The sequence below is a fragment of the Citrus sinensis genome, chromosome 3 (assembly GCF_022201045.2).
Source record: "Citrus sinensis cultivar Valencia sweet orange chromosome 3, DVS_A1.0, whole genome shotgun sequence".
NCBI lineage: Eukaryota > Viridiplantae > Streptophyta > Magnoliopsida > Sapindales > Rutaceae > Citrus > Citrus sinensis.
In genome coordinates, this window is record NC_068558.1 from 40,236 (window position 1) to 59,232 (window position 18,997).

Genomic DNA, 18,997 nt, shown 5'->3' on the forward strand with positions numbered 1-18,997 from the left:
ATTGTCAGTGACAACAGGAAGTAATTCGATAACGAAAAATTTCAGAATTTTTGCTCGGAGCTTGGGATAGCCAACCGATTTGCTTCTCCGGCTCACCCACAATCTAATGGACAAGTGGAAGCCATCAACAAAATCATCAAGGGTATCCTAAAGAAGAGGCTGGAGGAAAGAAATGGAGCTTGGGTAGACGAGTTACCCGGCGTTCTTTGGGCCTATCGGACAACTCAGAATATTTCAACTAGGGAAACCCCATTTTCTCTGGCTTTCGGGACTGATGCAGTCATTCCAGCTGAAATCGGGATACCCTCTCACAGAACCGCATACTTCGATGAAGCCGAGAATGCCTCTTTGATTACGTCCAATATTGATTTTGTTGAAGAAAAAAGGGCCAAAGCAGAATTGAAGGTTGCAATATACCAGCACCGCGTTTTAGATTTATATGACAAGAAAGTACGCCTCATATCATTTAAGAAAGGAGATTTAGTCCTACGAAGGGTAACTCAGAATACCCGGGTACCCTCGGAGGGCTCTTTCGGAGCCAATTGGGAAGGCCCATATCGCATAGACAAGCCGGTAGGTTCAGGGGCATACAGACTACTCCACATGGATGGAACAATCGTCAAGCATCCCTAGAATGCCGCAATGCTGAGGAAGTACTACTAACATGAGGACAGTGTCTTAAACCTTATCGTTCACTTTATCTATCTCTTATTTTCTTTACTATGTGTGCAATGTGGTAAAGCCATGAAAGGTACTTAGGGTACCCCACATGTGCAAGTGAAATTTTTAATTCCCTAAGTCCTAGAGAGTGGATATCTATATGGTTTCCTATTCTCATTGGGACAATGAGTCAGTCTTATGTAATGTTCTCCTTTTGATTACCAAATGTGATTATGGTTAAATTTTCGCCATTAATGTGACTCTCTCTTATTACGCCATGTCTTATTCAGCTATAATTGCTCCATTTCAAGATAATCAGGGGAACCTGAGGTATCTAACTCGATTCGATCGTGAAGATCTGTTCGAGGTCAACGCCAATAAGAAATAATACAACAAATTTAAATAAGGAGGGTCAGAGAAGGCCCGAGGGCGAGGTAAACTAGCATACCCTAGCGCCATGAGGTTCCGTTAAGGTATGCACACGCCCACACCTCCATTCTTTTGCTTGAGCCAAGTAAAGAATAGATAAACGAAACGAGGTAGGCAAGCATGCCCCTCTATTCGCATTATTTTATTAAATATTGACTAGAAGAGGATGGCAAAACAAGCATGTTTTTGACCATTTCTGTAAGAAAGGGGGGCCTAGAAGGTCCCAGAAAAAAAAAAGGTACCCGGGATACCCTAGAAACTCCACAAGTTTATTTGAGATACGCCATAATCTTTATTTAATCCTAGTTGCGCCAAATATGAATTTTGTTTTATCTTATGATAATGTGCAAATTATTAAATTATTTTGAGATACGCCATAATCTTTATTAAGACGAGCAGTGAGCACATCTACGGAAATCACCATGCAAGCGCCAAAAATACATCAGGGGGTACCTGGGGTACCCGAGGAACCCCCACGAGTCTACACAAATCAATCATAAGCAAGGAATTCAATGGTAAGCCGAATAAAGTCTATTGTAAAAATTTAATATGAATAAGTAGCAAGATTGCCGAGGCAACCTTCCAAAAGACAAGTATCCCAAAATATCAAAAGGATGATAGCATACTACAAAGGTACAGAAGCAAAGGAAGAAAGTTACTAAGACATCTTGAGATAAAGCTGTAAATAGCAAGTAAGGTCAAAAAGAAGGGGGGACATCCTCTCCACCGTTCCCCTCAACGGGGGCGTCAATAGGAACACTCACGGCCAAAAAGCTACTATCTGCAGGAACAGCGCTAGCCGAAGGGAGATCCGCCTGGGGTGCCTGGGGAACCTGGGGTACCCCCGAAGATTGCTGCGGCCTATAGGATGGTGGAGCTTGGGTAGCCCTTTTATCCTCTATCGCTTTCAGGATGGCCGACTTGTCCACCCATTTCTCCACCCGGGGTACCACTAACTCAGGCTCGACGCTCCAGACCTCAGTCATGATAAGAGTGAAGGCCTTGTCCATCATCTCCGGTTGGCGAGATAGTAGCTCGCCATGCTTAGATTCCACCTCTTCCAACTTCCTAGACAATCGACTGTTCTCCCGGGCGTGGTCATCCAAGCGCCTTTGCAAAGCCCTGACCTCCTCTCGCAGCTTCTCTTCCCGAGACTGGCCGAGCCTAACCTCACCTCGCAGCCTCTCTACCTCGGTCTGTGCAGCCGAGATGCCACTAAGGTCTCGGAGACCGTGGCTAAGGTAGAAAGCCGCCTACACAAATAATAATAAAGAAAAGGAAATTGAGTCAGGGCGATAAAAAAAAAAAGAGGAAAAGAAAAGAGTGAGAGGCGCTTACGTCATGACAAGCTTTGAGCGCTCGGCTATAGCGCTCATTTAAATCTAATTTATCCGCCTAAATTGCCATGTCTGTGGAAATACTCTCAAAGGAATGAAGGAAGCAATCAGTCAGGTGCGATATCCGCTTGTTAGCCACCGGATCCAGCTCGCCCTCCATAAGGTCTCTAGGAGCCGAGAAAAGAGAGCCAAGCTTTCTCTTGTGGGTACCCGGGGTACCCCGAGAACCCCCAAGAGAGGAGACGGGCAATTTGCCTTTGCTGCCTGGAACGACGGGAGGTCGGTCACCTTTTGCGGAGGTACCCAAGGTACCGGAGGAGCTGCCGCTCATGCGACTGAAGAAGGCGTCAAAATCTTCGCCAAAATGGTCCATGCCTATCCAACAAAAAAAGAGGTGAGACAAATCAGGAAAATAAACAACAGAGTCGTCATTGGCAAAAAGGCACATTAAGAAAAAATAAGCGATGGCCACCAAAGCAAAAAAAAAAAATTTGTTCAAATAATGGGGGCACCCCACATAACCAATGAAGGCGGGGTACCCCAGCAACACCACATAGCCATACGTGAATTGCCCCCCGAAGAAGACTGAAAACTCTCCTTAATCAGACCAGCTCTCGCCAACCGGGAAGTGCACAGAACATCACCCTCACTCTGCAAAATCTGAAACTTCTCTATAACACCATTCACTTTCCTCCCCACTTCATGGATTGGGCACGTTCCCTTGGTCCAAGTGATGTCTGCAAAAATCCAAAAAAAAAACAACGAATAAGAAGAAAATTCATGCGAAGAGGTGTATATATACATAGAAATGGAGAGAAGAGAAAAGAAACACATACTGTCTTCATTGAAGAAGTTCCGAACTTGCACAACTTCATTTCCCGCTGGAATACTCTTCCCCCACTCGCCCTCAGCCACAAACCACCCATATCTGTAGCCCTTTTTCAGCAAGGGATCCGGTCTCGCCAAATTACCATGAACCCCCCAAGTAGCAAAATAGGCTACGGATAAACCAGTGGGCTTCTTCAACTAATAAAGCCCCCTCAAATCTCCATATGAAATATCCTCCCCAAAAATATCTAGCCACAAAACCTCCAGACCCGTGAGCAATCTCCAACCGGGTAAGGATAACTGTTCGGGAGCAATTTTCATCTCAGTGAACATTTTTCTAAAAAATGGCTGAAGAGGTAAATAGAAACCTAAGTCAAAAAGGTCGATATGAAGGGCAACACGATCATAATGAGGGTGCTTGGGGCGCTCGCCTTTGCGAGGTACCCTAAGGTGGATAGAATGAGGTATGTTGTATTTGGTTTTAACCCTTTCTAAATCTCTCGGAGTAGCCGGCCTACCCCCTAGTGCATAGAGCTTAGGAGCTACAGAGACAGATGGAGAGATCAGGGGAGGTTCTGGAATGCTAACAGGAATAGGAGATTTGGGTCTGGATGTCTTTGGACGAGTTTTTCTATGGGCTGACTTGGCTGGGTGTTTGCCTTTAATCTTTGATTTTTTATTAGTTTTGGTTCGAGATAACTTGGGACTAGCCAAAGGGGACCCATCATCGTCACTAAGGGATATATGAGGGGCTGAATCAGAAAGGGGAGCCTCCTCACTCGACTCCCCCGGCTCCCTGACCACATTAAGACCCTTTTCCCAACAATTTTTCTCCCCATCTTGTTCTCCTAAAAACACAAGACACAAGTTCAAAAAGAAAAACTCCACATCAAAATATACCCCCACAACTTCAAACCTCATCCATCACAAGCCAAACACCAACATCCACCAATAAAAGCATAAACAAAAAAAAAATGCCAACACTTTGCATGAAAACCAAAAACGAAGCCACAACATCATTCTTCAAAATAAAGAAGTCAAAAATAGGTATGAAAAAATTTATACCTATATCTCACCGAAAGTAGCAAATTTCAGTCGCCAATAAGTAAGTTTTAGACTATAAATCGCCAAGAGAAGCCACAAATCGCCAAAAGTTGCTCAAAAGATGGAGCAGTGCAGAGGCTGTCATAGACACAATAAAACATGTTAAAGATAAAAAAAAAAAAAAAAAAAAGCTTGGACGTACAAAAAAAAAAAAGAGAAGTCTGGAGATATAAAAAAAAAAAGAAGAAGCTTGGACGTACAAAAAAAAAGGAGAAGTTTGGAGATATAAAAAAAAAAGAGGAAGTCAAAAAAAAAAAGGAGAAGCCTAGAGATTAAAAAAAAGGGTAAAGAAGAGGAAGTAAAAAAAAAAAAGGAGCTTGGACGTACAAAAAAAAGAAAAAAAAGGAGAAGCCTGGAGATAAAAAAAAAAAAAAAGCAAAGGAGAGGAAGTCAAAAAAAAAAAGAAAGAGAAAAGCCTCCAGGATGATTTAAAAGAAAACAAAAAGAGAGGAGCATGGATTAAAAAAAAAAAAAAAAAAGAGGCCACTGGAAGAAACAAAGAAGCAAAATGGGGGGAGAAGATGGCTTACCACAAGGAGATCACTGCACCACCAGCCAAACGCCGTCATCACGCCACCACTGGAAATCACGGGAGCCAAGGCCGACCAAAAAAAAAAAGGGAAAAAGAAAGAAGAAAAAAGGAAGATGAAGAAAAGAGAAAGAAAATTTTATAGTGGGCTGAGAGCAAGCAAGCAAAAGAAAAAGAAAAAGAAAAAAAAAGTGGAGATGGGGTGGCGTTGGAGTTTGGGGAAGAAGATGAAAAGTGTTTGGGGATTATAGAATAAAGGGAAAATAAAAACGTGCAGTAGGTGATTTATATATAAAAAAAAAATGTGTGAAGCTGGAGGTTGAAATGATTTGGCTGGTTTTTGAATTTTAAAAGCCAGAGCAAGCAAGAAGTCACTGGAAGTAATTAAATTTGATGGGAGATTATGTTGGGATTTTCAAAATAAACGACAAGAGATTGACATTTACATCAGGGGTGTTAATTAAACTTGACAGAGCACACTGCACGAAAAGAAGATCAGGGATGTTTGCGTGGTTTGATTTTTTTTAAATTCAAACTGCATGTCAGACGGCTGCCACTTTCCAAGAAAAATGAGAGGGAGACATGAAGACGACTGTTCGTTCCCATCGTTAAAAAAAAAAAAAAAACCAGGGGGGTGTTCCTCCAAGAAGACATGCATTAATTCAGTGTGTAAATATCGCCACGTGTCACACACAGTTCCTCCAAGAGTTTCTTGTACCTCAATTACATTCGCTACAAAGAAACTAGGGGGATGTTGTTTGGGAAGGAAATATGAGACCAATGATGAAGCGCCACGTGTCGATATTTAAGAGATTAATTTGTCTCGGGTACTCTAAGTACCCCGGCTACCCTAAGGACTTCGGGGGTACCTCGGGTACACCATGAAAGGATATAAAACTCTTCGTAAATATGTGAAGGGATATGTGGGTCCTGAATCGCAAAAAAAATCGGTTTGATGCGTGTCGAAAAATAAGGAAATCTTGTGCCGCAAAAGAGGAGACAGCCGCCTGTCACGATAGCAAATCCGCCAAAAGTGTGATATTGTGACAGTTGGGACCACCAGCTTTTCCTGCTACACCTGCAAAATTACAACGGAATTGCAGAGGTACGCGGGACCACTCCACTACGCCCAGCACGTCAATACGCCACAAACTTGCTCTCCACTGATATTTTTGAAACGTCTAGGCCGCCTTACGCATAAAAATAAGAATATTCCTGACATGACAGCAGGGAACGCCATTAAAATAGCGCCAGGTGGCACGGCGACCGGGGTACACCATATAAATACTCAGGTTTAATTTTTATCAAGTAAGTAAACAGACTCACCAGAAAAAACTAGGGTTTCTTCAACCTCAAAATCTCCATTACCGAGAGCTTGCAAGCTCTCTAACCTGAGATAACCCAACTCTGACTTGAGCGTCGGAGTGTGGTCGCCGGCCACCCCCGGCTCCACCTCTGACCTTTTTTTTTGTTGTTTCGCAGGTTTAAGGCGAGTTTCACCAGCCCTCCACACCTGAAGTCAGATTCCCTCCATAACCACCGTCATTTCAATCCTCCTTCATTCCACAAAAAGTATAAACAGCTCGCACGTGCCAAACAAGCGAGGTACCCCGCTCCCCGACAAAAATATAAATTTATTTCTCTTTGATTGGTTTTGTGGTTTTTTATTCATTGACCCAAAATCAACCGCAAACAATTTATAAAAATGAAAAATAATTCTTTTAATGTTCTTCAGTTTTTGTTTTAGATAAAAGTGGGCAAAAAAAGTTGATTAATAAAAAATTCAATCGAACCGTTCGGTTCGGTTCAGTTTTTGTGCGGTTTTTTTACCTCTAAAAAATCGAAATAGTAATATAATAAAAGTAATAAAACTAATCGGTTTGATTTTCGGTTTTTTTAAAAAAAAACCGAAAAACCGAACCGAAATCTCAAATAAACCGATTGTAAAAAAACTCTAAAGCTAAAATCTAAATCTAAACACTTCTGTCTTCTTCTGTTCCCGCTGCTCATCATGACCTTCAGCCAAAAGCAAAAACCCATCGCTGCTCGTCGTGACCTTCAGCCACAGGCTCGAGTCGTGACCTTCAGCCACACTTCTGTCTTCTTCTGTCCCCTATGCTCGTCGTTGCCGCTGCAAGCTCGTCGCCGCCGCTGCTCGTCAGTCGTCACCAAGTTTACGGTCTATTTGGAGCTTTTGGTTTGCATTGAAGCATGTCTCCAAGAGCCTGACCTGATCTTGGGTTAGCCGTTTTCTGCTTAGTTTCGATGGCTGTCGGTTTCCTGAACTGAACTGAAGATCCATTTCTGGCTTTTACAGGTGGTGTTTGAGATTATTGAACTTTTGGGAAAGGTGGAGAGAGCTTGAAGCTTGCTCTCTTATAGACTTGTATGAAAAAGTGGCTTGGGTAATTGCTTGAATCTTGATGATTATGCCAGTGATAGCCCATAGTCAAAACTAAGGGGCTGTCATCGGGAGCTCCTTTCCTTCACTCTCGATCGCCTTCACAAGGTAAAAAAAAAAACAAGTTTTGGTTTCAATCGAAGCTCTTCAGTGATGGAAGCGGAATGATATTGTTATTTCTTGTAATTGAAACTTTGAAAGGAACCGGAACTTCTTCGAGTAGATGCGGAGAGAATACAGAGGCAAATGCAAGATTTTGTGATATTTAATTTTTTTTTTTCACTTTGGTTTTGTTCACTCAATTTTAACAATCATGTTCCTGCTCCACGAAGTTGTTCTGAGCGTTGAGTTTGATTTTTTGAAACAAACATTTCCAATTTTAACAATCATGCGGTTAAACTTTGCCGCTGAAATGTTTGTACCTGTGTTTTATGTTTATGTTTTTCATTAGGTGGGTTTTATGGGATTATCAGTCTGGAAGGCTGCTTAAATTATACAAAGGAAATCCAATTGATGAATTTGTGTACTGTTGGATTAATATTTTCTTCCTCAAAACATTTTATCCTTTTAGAAATTAATTTAAGGTTTTAAATTTAAATAAACCTACCACAAACTTTTATGTTGGTGGTAGATTTATTAATTTAAGATTTCAAATTTAAAAAAGTCCAAAATAGCTCTAATAGGCACATAATCAAAATAATCGAACCGAATCGAATCGAATTATTTCGATTAATCGAGTATTTAATTATTTCGGTAATTTGATTAATCGCAATTATGATTTTAAAATAATCGTAATCGAACGATTATAAAAAATTTGGTAAAAAACCGAATCGAACCGAACCGCGCCCGCCCCTGGTTTTAGATGGTGCCATTAAAAGAAGGGAAAAGGACATTCAACCCCCCAACGTTTAGGAAAAGGGATAAAAAACTCCTCAACGTTTCAAAAAGGACATATAACCTCCTTTCCGTTAATAAACACCGTTTGTTTTAACAGTAAATTTATTTTTAATTTTTAATTACTATTATACCCTTATAATAAAAAAATTAATATATTAATTTGAGATATATCACAATTAATAATTTTTTAAAAGCTTAAAATTGAGATACAATTATTTTTTTGCCAAAATTATTTACTATAAATTATACCTTTCTAACAATTACAATATGGTTTTGATTCCTCAAAGAAAAAATGTTTAATGAAATTTCGTTTTATTAGTAATAATCACATATGAAAGGTTTGATCATTCGAAAGGTATAATTTATAGCAAATAATTTGGGCAAAAATGTAATTGTATCTCAATTTTTAGTTTTAAAAAAATATTAATTGTGACATGTCTCAAATCAATATATTAATTTATATTTATTATAAGGGTATAATAATAATTAAAAATTAAAAATAAATTTACTGTTAAAACAAACGGTGTTTATTAACAGAAAGAGAGTTATAAGTCCTTTTTGAAACGTTGAGAGATTTTTTGTCCTTTTTTCTAAACGTTGGGGGTCGAATGTCCTTTTCCCTTAAAAGAATGCTTTTATGAATAAGGTCTCAAGTGCTGTCAAATCGATTGGTAATATAATATTATTTTATTAAACATATATGTTTTAATAATATTTTGCTATTATTTTAATAGGTTATTTTAATTTTAATGGGGTCTGGCATTTTTTTTAAAATGTTTCTTAATTCCAATTAATTTTATTATGTCCTTAAAAAATTTAACAAATTTCTTGAAAAATTACTACTAATTTTTTTATTAATTAATTTTTAAAAACATTCCATTAATACAATAAAAAAATAAATCCACGAAAATAAATCAAAACATGACATTAAATTCTATTTATTAGTTTTAATTCTCTAAAATAATTAAAAATTTATTTAAAATCAAATACTTTTCTTATTGTCTTCATATTTTTAAATAAATAACCAAATGTGTATTTTTTTTACTATTTTCATTTTCATATATTATTAAAAAATAAACTACCAAAATATTTTCAATTTCAAAAATTTCCATCAAAAAAATGATTTTCCTTTTATAAAATGAGTTTAGAAAACATTAATGGTGTGTTTACTTGTGGGTTTGGGAATGAGAATGAAGGAATGAGAATGAAACCTATGTTTACTTTGCAAAATGTAATTTGAGAATGAGAATAAAATGTGTGGGTCCCACACAATTTGAGAATAAGGAATGAGAATCATTCTCATGGGGGGAGGTTGGGCATGAAAATGTGGGAATGAAAATGAAATATAAATTTACTTTTCTATCATTCTAATTTTTTCATATTTCCTAAACTACCCTTGTTCAAATCATAAATACTTTTATTATTTTAAATGTCATTAATAATAATAATTATTATTATTATTAAATTTTATTAACTTTATTATTTTATTTATTGTTAATTATTATTATTATTATTATTATTTTCATTAATATTATCATTATTAACAATAAAAATAATGATAAAAATAATAATTAATAAAAATAATTAATTTATCACTATTAACAATATTATCCTTATTGTTGTTAACTTGTTATTATTATTAGTAATTTTATTATTATTATTATTAAATTTTATTAACTTTATTATTTTAGTTATTATTAATTATTGTTATTATTATTTTTATTAATATTATCATTATTATTATTATTAAAAATAATAATAACAATAATTAATAATAACTAAAATAATAAAGTTAATAAATTTTAATTTTAATAATAATAATAATAATAATAATAAATGTTAATAATGATAATATTAATAAAAATAGTAATAACAATAATTAATAAAAGTTAATGATAATAATAATAAATGTTAACAATAATTAATAGTAACTAAAATAATAAAGTTAATAATAATAATAATAAATGTTAATAATGATAATATTCATAAAAATAATAATAACAATAATTAATAATAACTAAAATGATAAAGTTAATAAAATATAATAATAATAATAAATGTTAATAATGATAATATTAATAACAATAATGAATAATAACTAACATAATAAAAGTTAATAAAATTTAATAATAATAATAATAAATGTTAATAATGATAATATTTATAAAAATAATATTAATAATAACTAAAATAATAAAGTTAATAAAATTTAATAATAATAAATGTTAATAATGATAATATTTATAAAAATAATATTAATAATAACTAAAATAATAAAGTTAATAAAATTTAATAATAATAATAAATGTTAATAATGATAATATTAATAAAAATAATATTAATAATAACTAAAATAATAAAGTTAATAAAATTTAATAATAATAAATGTTAATAATGATAATATTTATAAAAATAATATTAATAATAACTAAAATAATAAAGTTAATAAAATTTAATAATAATAATAAATGTTAATAATGATAATATTTATAAAAATAATATTAATAATAACTAAAATAATAAAGTTAATAAAATTTAATAATAATAATATTAATAATAATAATAACAACAACAACAACAAATAATAATAAAATAATTATGTTTATTAATTATTAATACTATAAATATTTTGATAAATTTATTTTCATTTTCTTTCCACATTTTCATTTATTTTACCAAATAAATTAATTAATATCATTCCAATACATTCTTATTCTCATTCATCATTCACATTCCAGCTCATTCTCATTCCGCTCCATCCTCATTTCCACAGAGCAAACGCATCATAATCCAAATGCATCCGGTTCCGGTGACAACAAGGACACACGCAGCGTATTTGGGTATATTGAAAAAAAAAAAAAAAAAGGGTCAGAAATCACATCGTCTTTTTATAAATATTTGACTCACCAAGAGATTTGAATTATAATTCCCGAAAGGAAAATTTAAGAAATAATATATCGAAACAGGGAACAACTCTAACACCAACAGTGCCAAAAAAAAAAAGCAGCGTACAGTGAGACACAGAAGCAATTCTGAAACCCTCGAATCGCTTGCAATTGCACAAAAAAAGTTTGTCATGTGGCTGCTTTTTCTTTTATATTGAAATTGATCATCCAATCTAAGTGGAAATGTCAAAAGAGCATTATCAGTTACCGCGGCTTCGATGATGATGATGTCTCACTATGATAATACTGATAGTAGTGATTTCCGTCTACACGAGAAGAATTCATGCCGATCACCGCTTCTTCGTAGCAGAAACCGTCGATGGCGGCACAGTCGCATTGGCACTGCGGTTGTCATGGTGGCTGCACTCCTCCTTTCTACCAGCGTTTGGCTTTCTGTTGTTTTCTCCGCCACAACTTGCCATTTCTGGATCCGAGTTAGGGAGTGGGAAGGCAGTCCCCGTTCTCGGTCTCATTTTCACACTCACAATCACCGTCATTCGCTCCCCTGGATATCGACACCGCCACCGCCTTCACCTTCATCCAACCGCAGCCTTTCTCTTTCTGAGGAAAAACAGGAGGAGTTGTCTCTGAAACACATAGTCTTCGGAATTGCTGGATCCTCTCACCTATGGAAACGCCGCGCGGAGTTTGTGAGACTGTGGTGGCTTCCCAACCTCATGCGTGGCCACGTCTGGTTGGAAGACAACTACAAGCTTCAGAAAGGACAAGGAGACGATTCCTTGCAGTTGCCACCTATCATGGTCTCCGAGGACATTTCCCGCTTCCGTTACACCAATCCCACCGGCCACCCTTCTGGACTCAGAATCTCTCGCATTGTCATCGAATGCTTTCGTCTTGGACTTCCTAATGTTCGCTGGTTTGTTCTTGCTGATGACGACACTATTTTTAATTCTGATAATTTGGTTGCAGTTCTTAGCAAGTATGATCCCACAGAGATGGTTTATATTGGTACCCCCTCTGAGAGCCACTCTGCCAATACTTATTTCAGTCACTCTATGGCCTTTGGTGGTGGTGGAATCGCCATTAGCTACCCCCTGGCTGAGGCTCTTTCCAACATTCACGATGACTGTATCGACAGATATCCTAAACTCTATGGAAGTGATGATCGTCTACATGCCTGCATTACTGAACTCGGCATTCCTTTAACTGTTGAACCTGGCTTCCACCAGGTCAATTCTCTCTCTTTTCTACCATATATTTTTCTTTTTATTCTATGCAGCATAAATATAAATGCATTAATCTCTGCAGTGTGACATTTATATTTTTATGTTGAAAATTAAGATTACTCATTGGCATTGGATAAAGTTATTCAATGTCGATATAGTTTATCTATCTATTTATTTTGTTATTTTTACTCTCATTGCAGTGGGATATAAGGGGAAATGCTCATGGTCTTTTGTCCTCCCATCCTATCGCACCATTTGTATCCATTCACCATTTAGAAGCTGTGGATCCTTTTTATCCTGGTTTGACATCTTTGGATAGTCTAAAACTCTTCACCAAAGCTATGAGAGCTGACCCCAGGAGCTTTTTACAGCGATCAATTTGCTATGACTTGGCAGGCCACTTTACACTTGTAGTCTCACTTGGTTATGTGGTTCAAGTCTTCCCAAATATTGTGCTTCCCCGTGACCTTGACCGCTCTGAGAAGACTTACACTGCTTGGAACAGACTAAGTCATCGCAATGAATTTGATTTTGACACTAGGGATCCTCATAGATCTATTTGTAAAAAGCCTGTCCTCTTTTTTTTCAAAGATGTAAAGAGGCACGGAAATGCTACAGTAGGTTCATATGCGCGAGCTACAGGAAAAGATTATTTAAAAAGAAAAGTGCTCTGCTTCCCACGCTCCCTTCCTCTAAATCATGTCAAGAATATCCAGGTGTTGGGTTTTCCTCTTAGGAAGAACTGGCATTTGGTGCGTTTTTCACTTCTGTTTCTTCTCCTTGTTTTATGATCTTACTCTGTGTTTTCTAATAGTTTCGATGTCCTTGGACAGGTACCACGTCGGCTATGTTGTAAAATAAACCAAAGTAGTGACGCAATCCTGAAACTGACAGTTGGGCAGTGTCGGAAGGGAGCTTTGAGTTCTGTTACTGACTCTGTCTGAATGCTGGATGGTATGATGGGAAGGGAGCTTTTAGCAGTGTACGCTATCAAATGTGAATTCAGATAAGAGAAGGGGCCTCAGCTATCGTTTGTTTCATACAGTTTAGCTGCACTGACTTAGATCTTTCTTGCAAGAACCCTTGGTCAGATGACATCCAGCATTTTGAACATGCTTGCGGATTGCATATATTAGAGTGCTTCACTGTACACAGTTGAGTTGAAGAGGACTGTGCTAATTTTCAGTGTGGGGGTCCATTCTTTGCCTTCCTTTTTTTCAGAAGGTAAATTAAATTACAAACAAACACCTAACTATTCGAAATTGTCATTGAAACGAGCAAAAGAATCATTAGCTTACTGATGAAATGCTAGAATTAATTTTCTTGAAACTCTACAAGGTTCTTCTGTTGTTTATTTACATTTCTTGTTTACTTAGGCTGCAGACCTTTTGGCCAGTTTTCTTGATCTTTTCCCTTTTAAAAGGAAACGGAAGAAAACAATTTTGTGTTGTTTATGGGTTTCTATTGTAGTCAAATGGTGTAATCTAAATTCCATTTTTATTTTATTTTTTAATTTGTCCATCATTTATGCAGATTAATGCTGTGACTTAAATTGAAGGACAATAACTAATCTGTGCATTGTTTAAGATCCCAGTATTTGGATTTAGACCTAGCTATATATATATATATATATATATTTCAAAGGAAGAGTTTATTGTTGCATAGAAGGAGCTTATTTCTGCCACTGAATTGACTTGCACTGAATTAGTTTACTGTATTCCTTTTTCATACTCTTCATTGTTTGCATTAGAAAATCTTTCCACTAATTAAATCTATGCAATATATATTAGACAAATGATGAGAAAAACCTTGACAAGTGTAGATTAAGGAGGTATGACATGGGAGGAGCTTATTTCTGCCACTGACTTAACTTGCACTGAATTGGTTTACTGCAATCCTTTTTCATACTCTTCATTGCTTGCATTAGAAACTCTTTTCTTTTTGTTAATTAAGTTTATGCAATACTCAATATGTATTAGACAAATGATGAGAAAAGCCTTGATAAGTATAGACTAATGAGAGGTGATGGATACATGATTTATACAGATTCTTATTTGGGTGTAAATTGAAGCACTGTCCATGTTGCAAAAATTACAGTACAGTAACTGATTTGGCATCTCTGAAGTTTAAAGCAATCAGAAATGAACCTCATATGGGGTCTTCTGAAAGAATAAATATATTATACGATGTATGTACGAAAAATTACCGTTGAAGCTTGAAGCTTTTACCATACGGGCGGTAAAAAGGGAAGGGATAGGAAAAGCTACTGTTGAGTCTGAAAGAGTATGAGTCGCTACTGGCCGTGGGTGTTTATGAGTTTTTACTTTCAATACGCCTATGAAACTCAAAATTATTAATTCCATATAACTTGCAGATTCAGGTTTTTGATTTACTGCTTTTGTTTATGATGCTAAAGAACTGTGATATATAACCCAATTTTACTTTCTTTTTTTTCTCCTTATAGTTGCTGTTTTAGGTTTAAATTTGTTCTTTGATGCAATGACATGGTGTAAAACTCTGTACATTCTTTTTACTTTTTTGGTGCATTATATGAGGAATTAGTCTGCCCCAACAGAAGCTGATGGTGTTGATATGACATGAAGGGATCACTAGATAGTCACAGGACTTACTGCAGATATGTCAAAGAAACCTCTTAAATGCATGTATTTTCATGTTGTTGGATGATAGCTATGTTTGTAAGTTATGCATCTGGTCAAGTAGTGATGAAACAAATAGTTTTCTGGTGTGATTAAAGCTGAACTTTTGGGTATGTATATGTTTCAAATTGGCTTGGTCTATTTTGTAAGTTGGTATCGTACAGCTGTTTTGAACAAATAAATTTTTGCATGTGCCCCTTGTAAGAGTCTATTGCACTACCAAAATAAACATTGCCAGCTCTTGTATGTGGGGCAACTTGTCACTCCTTGTGCTTGCATTGTTGCTTATTCAATCGATATTGTTGGAGATGTTGGTTGTTAATTCTTTGTGACCTAATATTTCAACAGTGATCAGGATTGGGTGCTCTCTCTCTCTCTTTTTTTTTTTAAACGGTTAAAATCATTTGGAAGTAAACTTATTTTAACTGAAGTGTTTAATGGCTGCTTCGTTGCTCCTCATTTTTTCTTTTTTCTTTTTTTAATGGGAGATTTTTTGCCTCTTGATTTTTTTGGCTGTAAATTGGCAATCTGGAACTGTTTATTCAGAATAGAAAATAAGATTCACTTATGATGTGATGATTTACAGCATTTCTAAATTGAATACAATAATAACATGTGTGATGTGTCTAGAAGTCGGTAAAGTTAAGAAACTACTTATTTGGATTCTTTTATTTTTTACACTATCAAGTTTGTGGGGGTATTTAATCATAGATGCTTATTTCTGCATGTCGTATATTGACTAGGCAGTTCGAACTTGGTATTCATGAACACTGAAATGAGGAGCATTTGTCTTCCCTTCTATGCCTCTATGACAATGTTCTTTGTTCGTACTGGTTCTCAAGATGCGTAACTATCCTTGGGTTTTGATTTTACGGAGACCATGAGGGGATTTACTGGGGTATGGATTAGTTTCCTCTACTAAATCCTTTTCTTTTTTCCCCAAAGGACCAAATATGGTTAAGGAAAAGAATTTTCTTGATTAAAAAATAATTGAATAAAGAAAATAAAGAATAGAGTTAATACCTAAGACTTTTTCTATTTACTAGCATGCAATGTCCTTCATTTTTCAATTATTCAACTAACCACTGTATTTTCTTCTAAAGTTACTTAATGATAATGGGGACACGGCTATGCATGTAGGATGACTTTTTGTTATTTAATACAATAATGGTAATTTTACACATCACAATTTATGAACATTTGGGTGACAGTTGCGACTGTTATTGCGAGCTTACTTCTCCACATTGTCATGTTTCCTCTTAAGTGGGATTAATTGTCACTATCTTGTTGGGATTTTTTGTTTTCTTGATACAGGTTGGATAATCGTGATTTAGATTGTGTGCATCATTGACTATTTATTTTGTCTTCCTTGATTTTCTTTTAACTGAAAATGGTATAAAAACCTTTCGAGCATATGATAATTGATGTGGAACTTTTTAACTGTTCGGGAATCAACTGCAGTATGAACAAGAAAAGTGAATCCAACATTTTTTCCTCATTTTGGAGCTTGTTAGATGTATAATGAGAAAAGCAGGTCTTACAAAGTGCGAACCTCCTTATATTTGTGTGTGCTCTGTCATGTTTCTTGGGTTGCCCTGTATGCCTTGAGGTTGTTGTAACGGCAGTGTGAGTGAAATTTGGACGTCATAAATGGTGATGGTGAAGACATTGCTGGTGGGTTGACTGAAAATTTATTCATTCCTTCATCACAATAGATAAGATATATTTGGTTGGTGGAAATGTGAGAGTTGAAAGGACCTACTTTGTTGTAATAATCATTTTAAATGAGTTAAACAAAGCTAATGAGGTCAATGTGCAATAGAAAACACATCCTTTGATGTCAACTGATGGTGAATTATTTCTATTTGCCCACTGATGCAGAACAAGATGTATAAATTAGTTCAGAGGATATCTAATATAATTTGTATTTTATTTTAATTTGTACTTTTTTTTTATATGGATATTTTATTTGAAACATAGTCTTAGGTGAGGTTAGTTTTATAATTTTAGAAGCTGAGTTGAGTTATAATCTCAGTCTCTGTGTGAGTTTTGAGCTTGGACTATTTTTTGGTATTATGCGGAATCTCTAGATCAACAATAATTTAATTAATATTCTTATAATCGACATGAGTTTAATTTTTATTTCATTTTATTATATTACTAAAATGGTAACATCATGCTGATATTCTAGGGATTAAAATGACTGCATTCAAATTTGTACAAAAATATGATACATCATAAAACTTGAACGACAAACTATTTTTTCAACCCCAAAGATTAATTTTATTTATTTTTAACCTGTTATAATTTTTTTTACCATCGATAAAAATGAAACAAATTAAAAAAATCATATAATTTATTTCTTATTTATCAAACGCCAAAATTGATATTATTCATATCAATTAACAAAATGTATAAAATAAAAAGTTTTGTAAAGATATAATAGTAAAAAAAATTAGATATTTCTTGTAGTAATTTTTTTTTTTTTTTTTGGGGGGGGGAATTCCTACAATAGTAAAACAATAATAACCTTTGAAAATATCACTTACCATTCAATTGATCATTCGGCATTCCTAAGAATTTTGACGCATGTTGGATAGATAATTAAGATGAGCAGCGAGAGACCGAAGTAAAACGGGTGGCTTAGTAAGTGGGTGGATTGAGAAACTGGATTGGGTTTGCATCTACATCTATTTTACAGATTTGCTTTGGACCACTGATATTTTGATCTTCTCAAATTTATTTTAGCGACCTCCATTTCTGTCGGCCAGTGATATGTGATCATCTCAAATTTATTTTGTCGACTTCTATTTCTTAATAAACTTTATTAATGTTCAGAATTACCCTTATTTATCACTTTTATCTAATCGTACTTATTATTCAAGTTTCTTGAGTGTCATTTCCAAACTTAGATTTTGACCGACAGTTAATTTATCATTCTTAAACTCATTTTAATGAATCGCATTTTAATGTTTTTCTATTTTAAGTTGAAAATATTTTAAAATATTTTCAAATTGAGATTAGCTACCAATTTTTTTTTTGTTTTCTTTCAACCACATATTGAGTAAAAGTTAATTTAGTTCCTATATTTTAACTTAAGTATATGTTTAGCCTATATTTTGAAAAATACATCGTCACCCCATATTCTTAAATATGTTACACTCTCACCCTTACTTTTTCTTTCTTTTTATAATAATACCCTTACAACAATTTATTGGGGATATTAATGAAAATTAAAAAAATGGTAACTTATCAAATTAATTTTAAAATTAATATAAAAATTTGCTCAAACCTTTATATTGTTATTTTGCTTTTACGATTAATTTGGTAAATTATTTTTTAATAAAATAATTATTAGAAAGATTATTGTAAAAATACTAAACATTACTTTAAGTTGGCTGATATTAATTTATTTATAAATAATTATTATTCCACATGTACCCAAAAAAAAAAAAAAACCTAGTTCTTTCACTATAACAATTTCTTGGGGATATTAATGAAAATAAAAAAGATAATTTATGAAATTAACCGTAAGAGTAACATAAAAATTTACTCAAACTTTTATATTATTATTTTAGTTTAGGATTAATTTGATAAATCAATTATTTATAAAATAATTATTAGTAAGATTGTTGTAAGGATATCAAACATTGCTTTAAGTTGGTTGATATTAATCTATTTATAAAAAAAAAAAGGTAAGGATAAGAATAAAACATATGTAATAGTAGGTTTTCTAAAGTATTTTTTAGAATATATGGACTAAATAGTTTTTTAAGTTAAAATATAGGGACTAAATAAGTAATAACTTATATTTGACCCATATGTTAAATGAGGGCCGATAAAACATCACAAAATGGGTTTAAAAAGTGTACTTGAAAATTTTGAATAAAAAAATATTTAAAAAGCGATAAATAAAGATAATTTTGAAAATAATTGGAATGATTAAAAAATAAGAGTTAATGAGATAAAATGAAACCAATTAATTTGGATCTGGTACTATGTAAGCCAGGTTTGTGGATCATC

The 18,997-nt window shown here is 34.4% G+C and overlaps 2 protein-coding genes across 6 annotated transcripts; one reads left to right on the top strand and one right to left on the bottom strand.

Annotated features, from left to right (window-relative positions):
- Nucleotides 1-1,613: 1,613 nt before the first annotated feature.
- On the bottom strand, nucleotides 1,614-4,175 carry LOC127901205 (uncharacterized). Its single transcript, XM_052437924.1, has 5 exons — nucleotides 3,516-4,175; nucleotides 3,263-3,452; nucleotides 2,990-3,163; nucleotides 2,428-2,801; nucleotides 1,614-2,342 (listed from the first exon to the last, which is right to left on the bottom strand). Exons 1-4 carry the CDS (start codon nucleotides 4,173-4,175, stop codon nucleotides 2,485-2,487), a joined length of 1,341 nt encoding a protein of 446 aa, XP_052293884.1. The 3' UTR covers nucleotides 1,614-2,342; nucleotides 2,428-2,484.
- A 6,890-nt stretch (nucleotides 4,176-11,065) lies between these two features.
- LOC102616878 (uncharacterized) lies at nucleotides 11,066-16,925 on the top strand. 5 transcript variants are annotated; one of them, XM_006476167.4, is made up of 4 exons: nucleotides 11,066-12,007; nucleotides 12,140-12,320; nucleotides 12,518-13,069; nucleotides 13,151-13,830. In XM_006476167.4, exons 1-4 carry the CDS (start codon nucleotides 11,349-11,351, stop codon nucleotides 13,259-13,261), a joined length of 1,503 nt encoding a protein of 500 aa, XP_006476230.2. In that variant the 5' UTR covers nucleotides 11,066-11,348; the 3' UTR covers nucleotides 13,262-13,830. The 5 variants fall into 5 exon arrangements, 2 of the variants coding, with proteins under 2 accessions (XP_006476230.2, XP_006476229.2); XR_008053598.1 differs by adding an exon at nucleotides 14,782-16,925 and having other exon boundaries at nucleotides 11,069-12,320; nucleotides 13,151-13,541; XR_008053599.1 differs by adding an exon at nucleotides 14,880-16,925 and having other exon boundaries at nucleotides 11,069-12,320; nucleotides 13,151-13,541.
- Nucleotides 16,926-18,997: the final 2,072 nt, after the last annotated feature.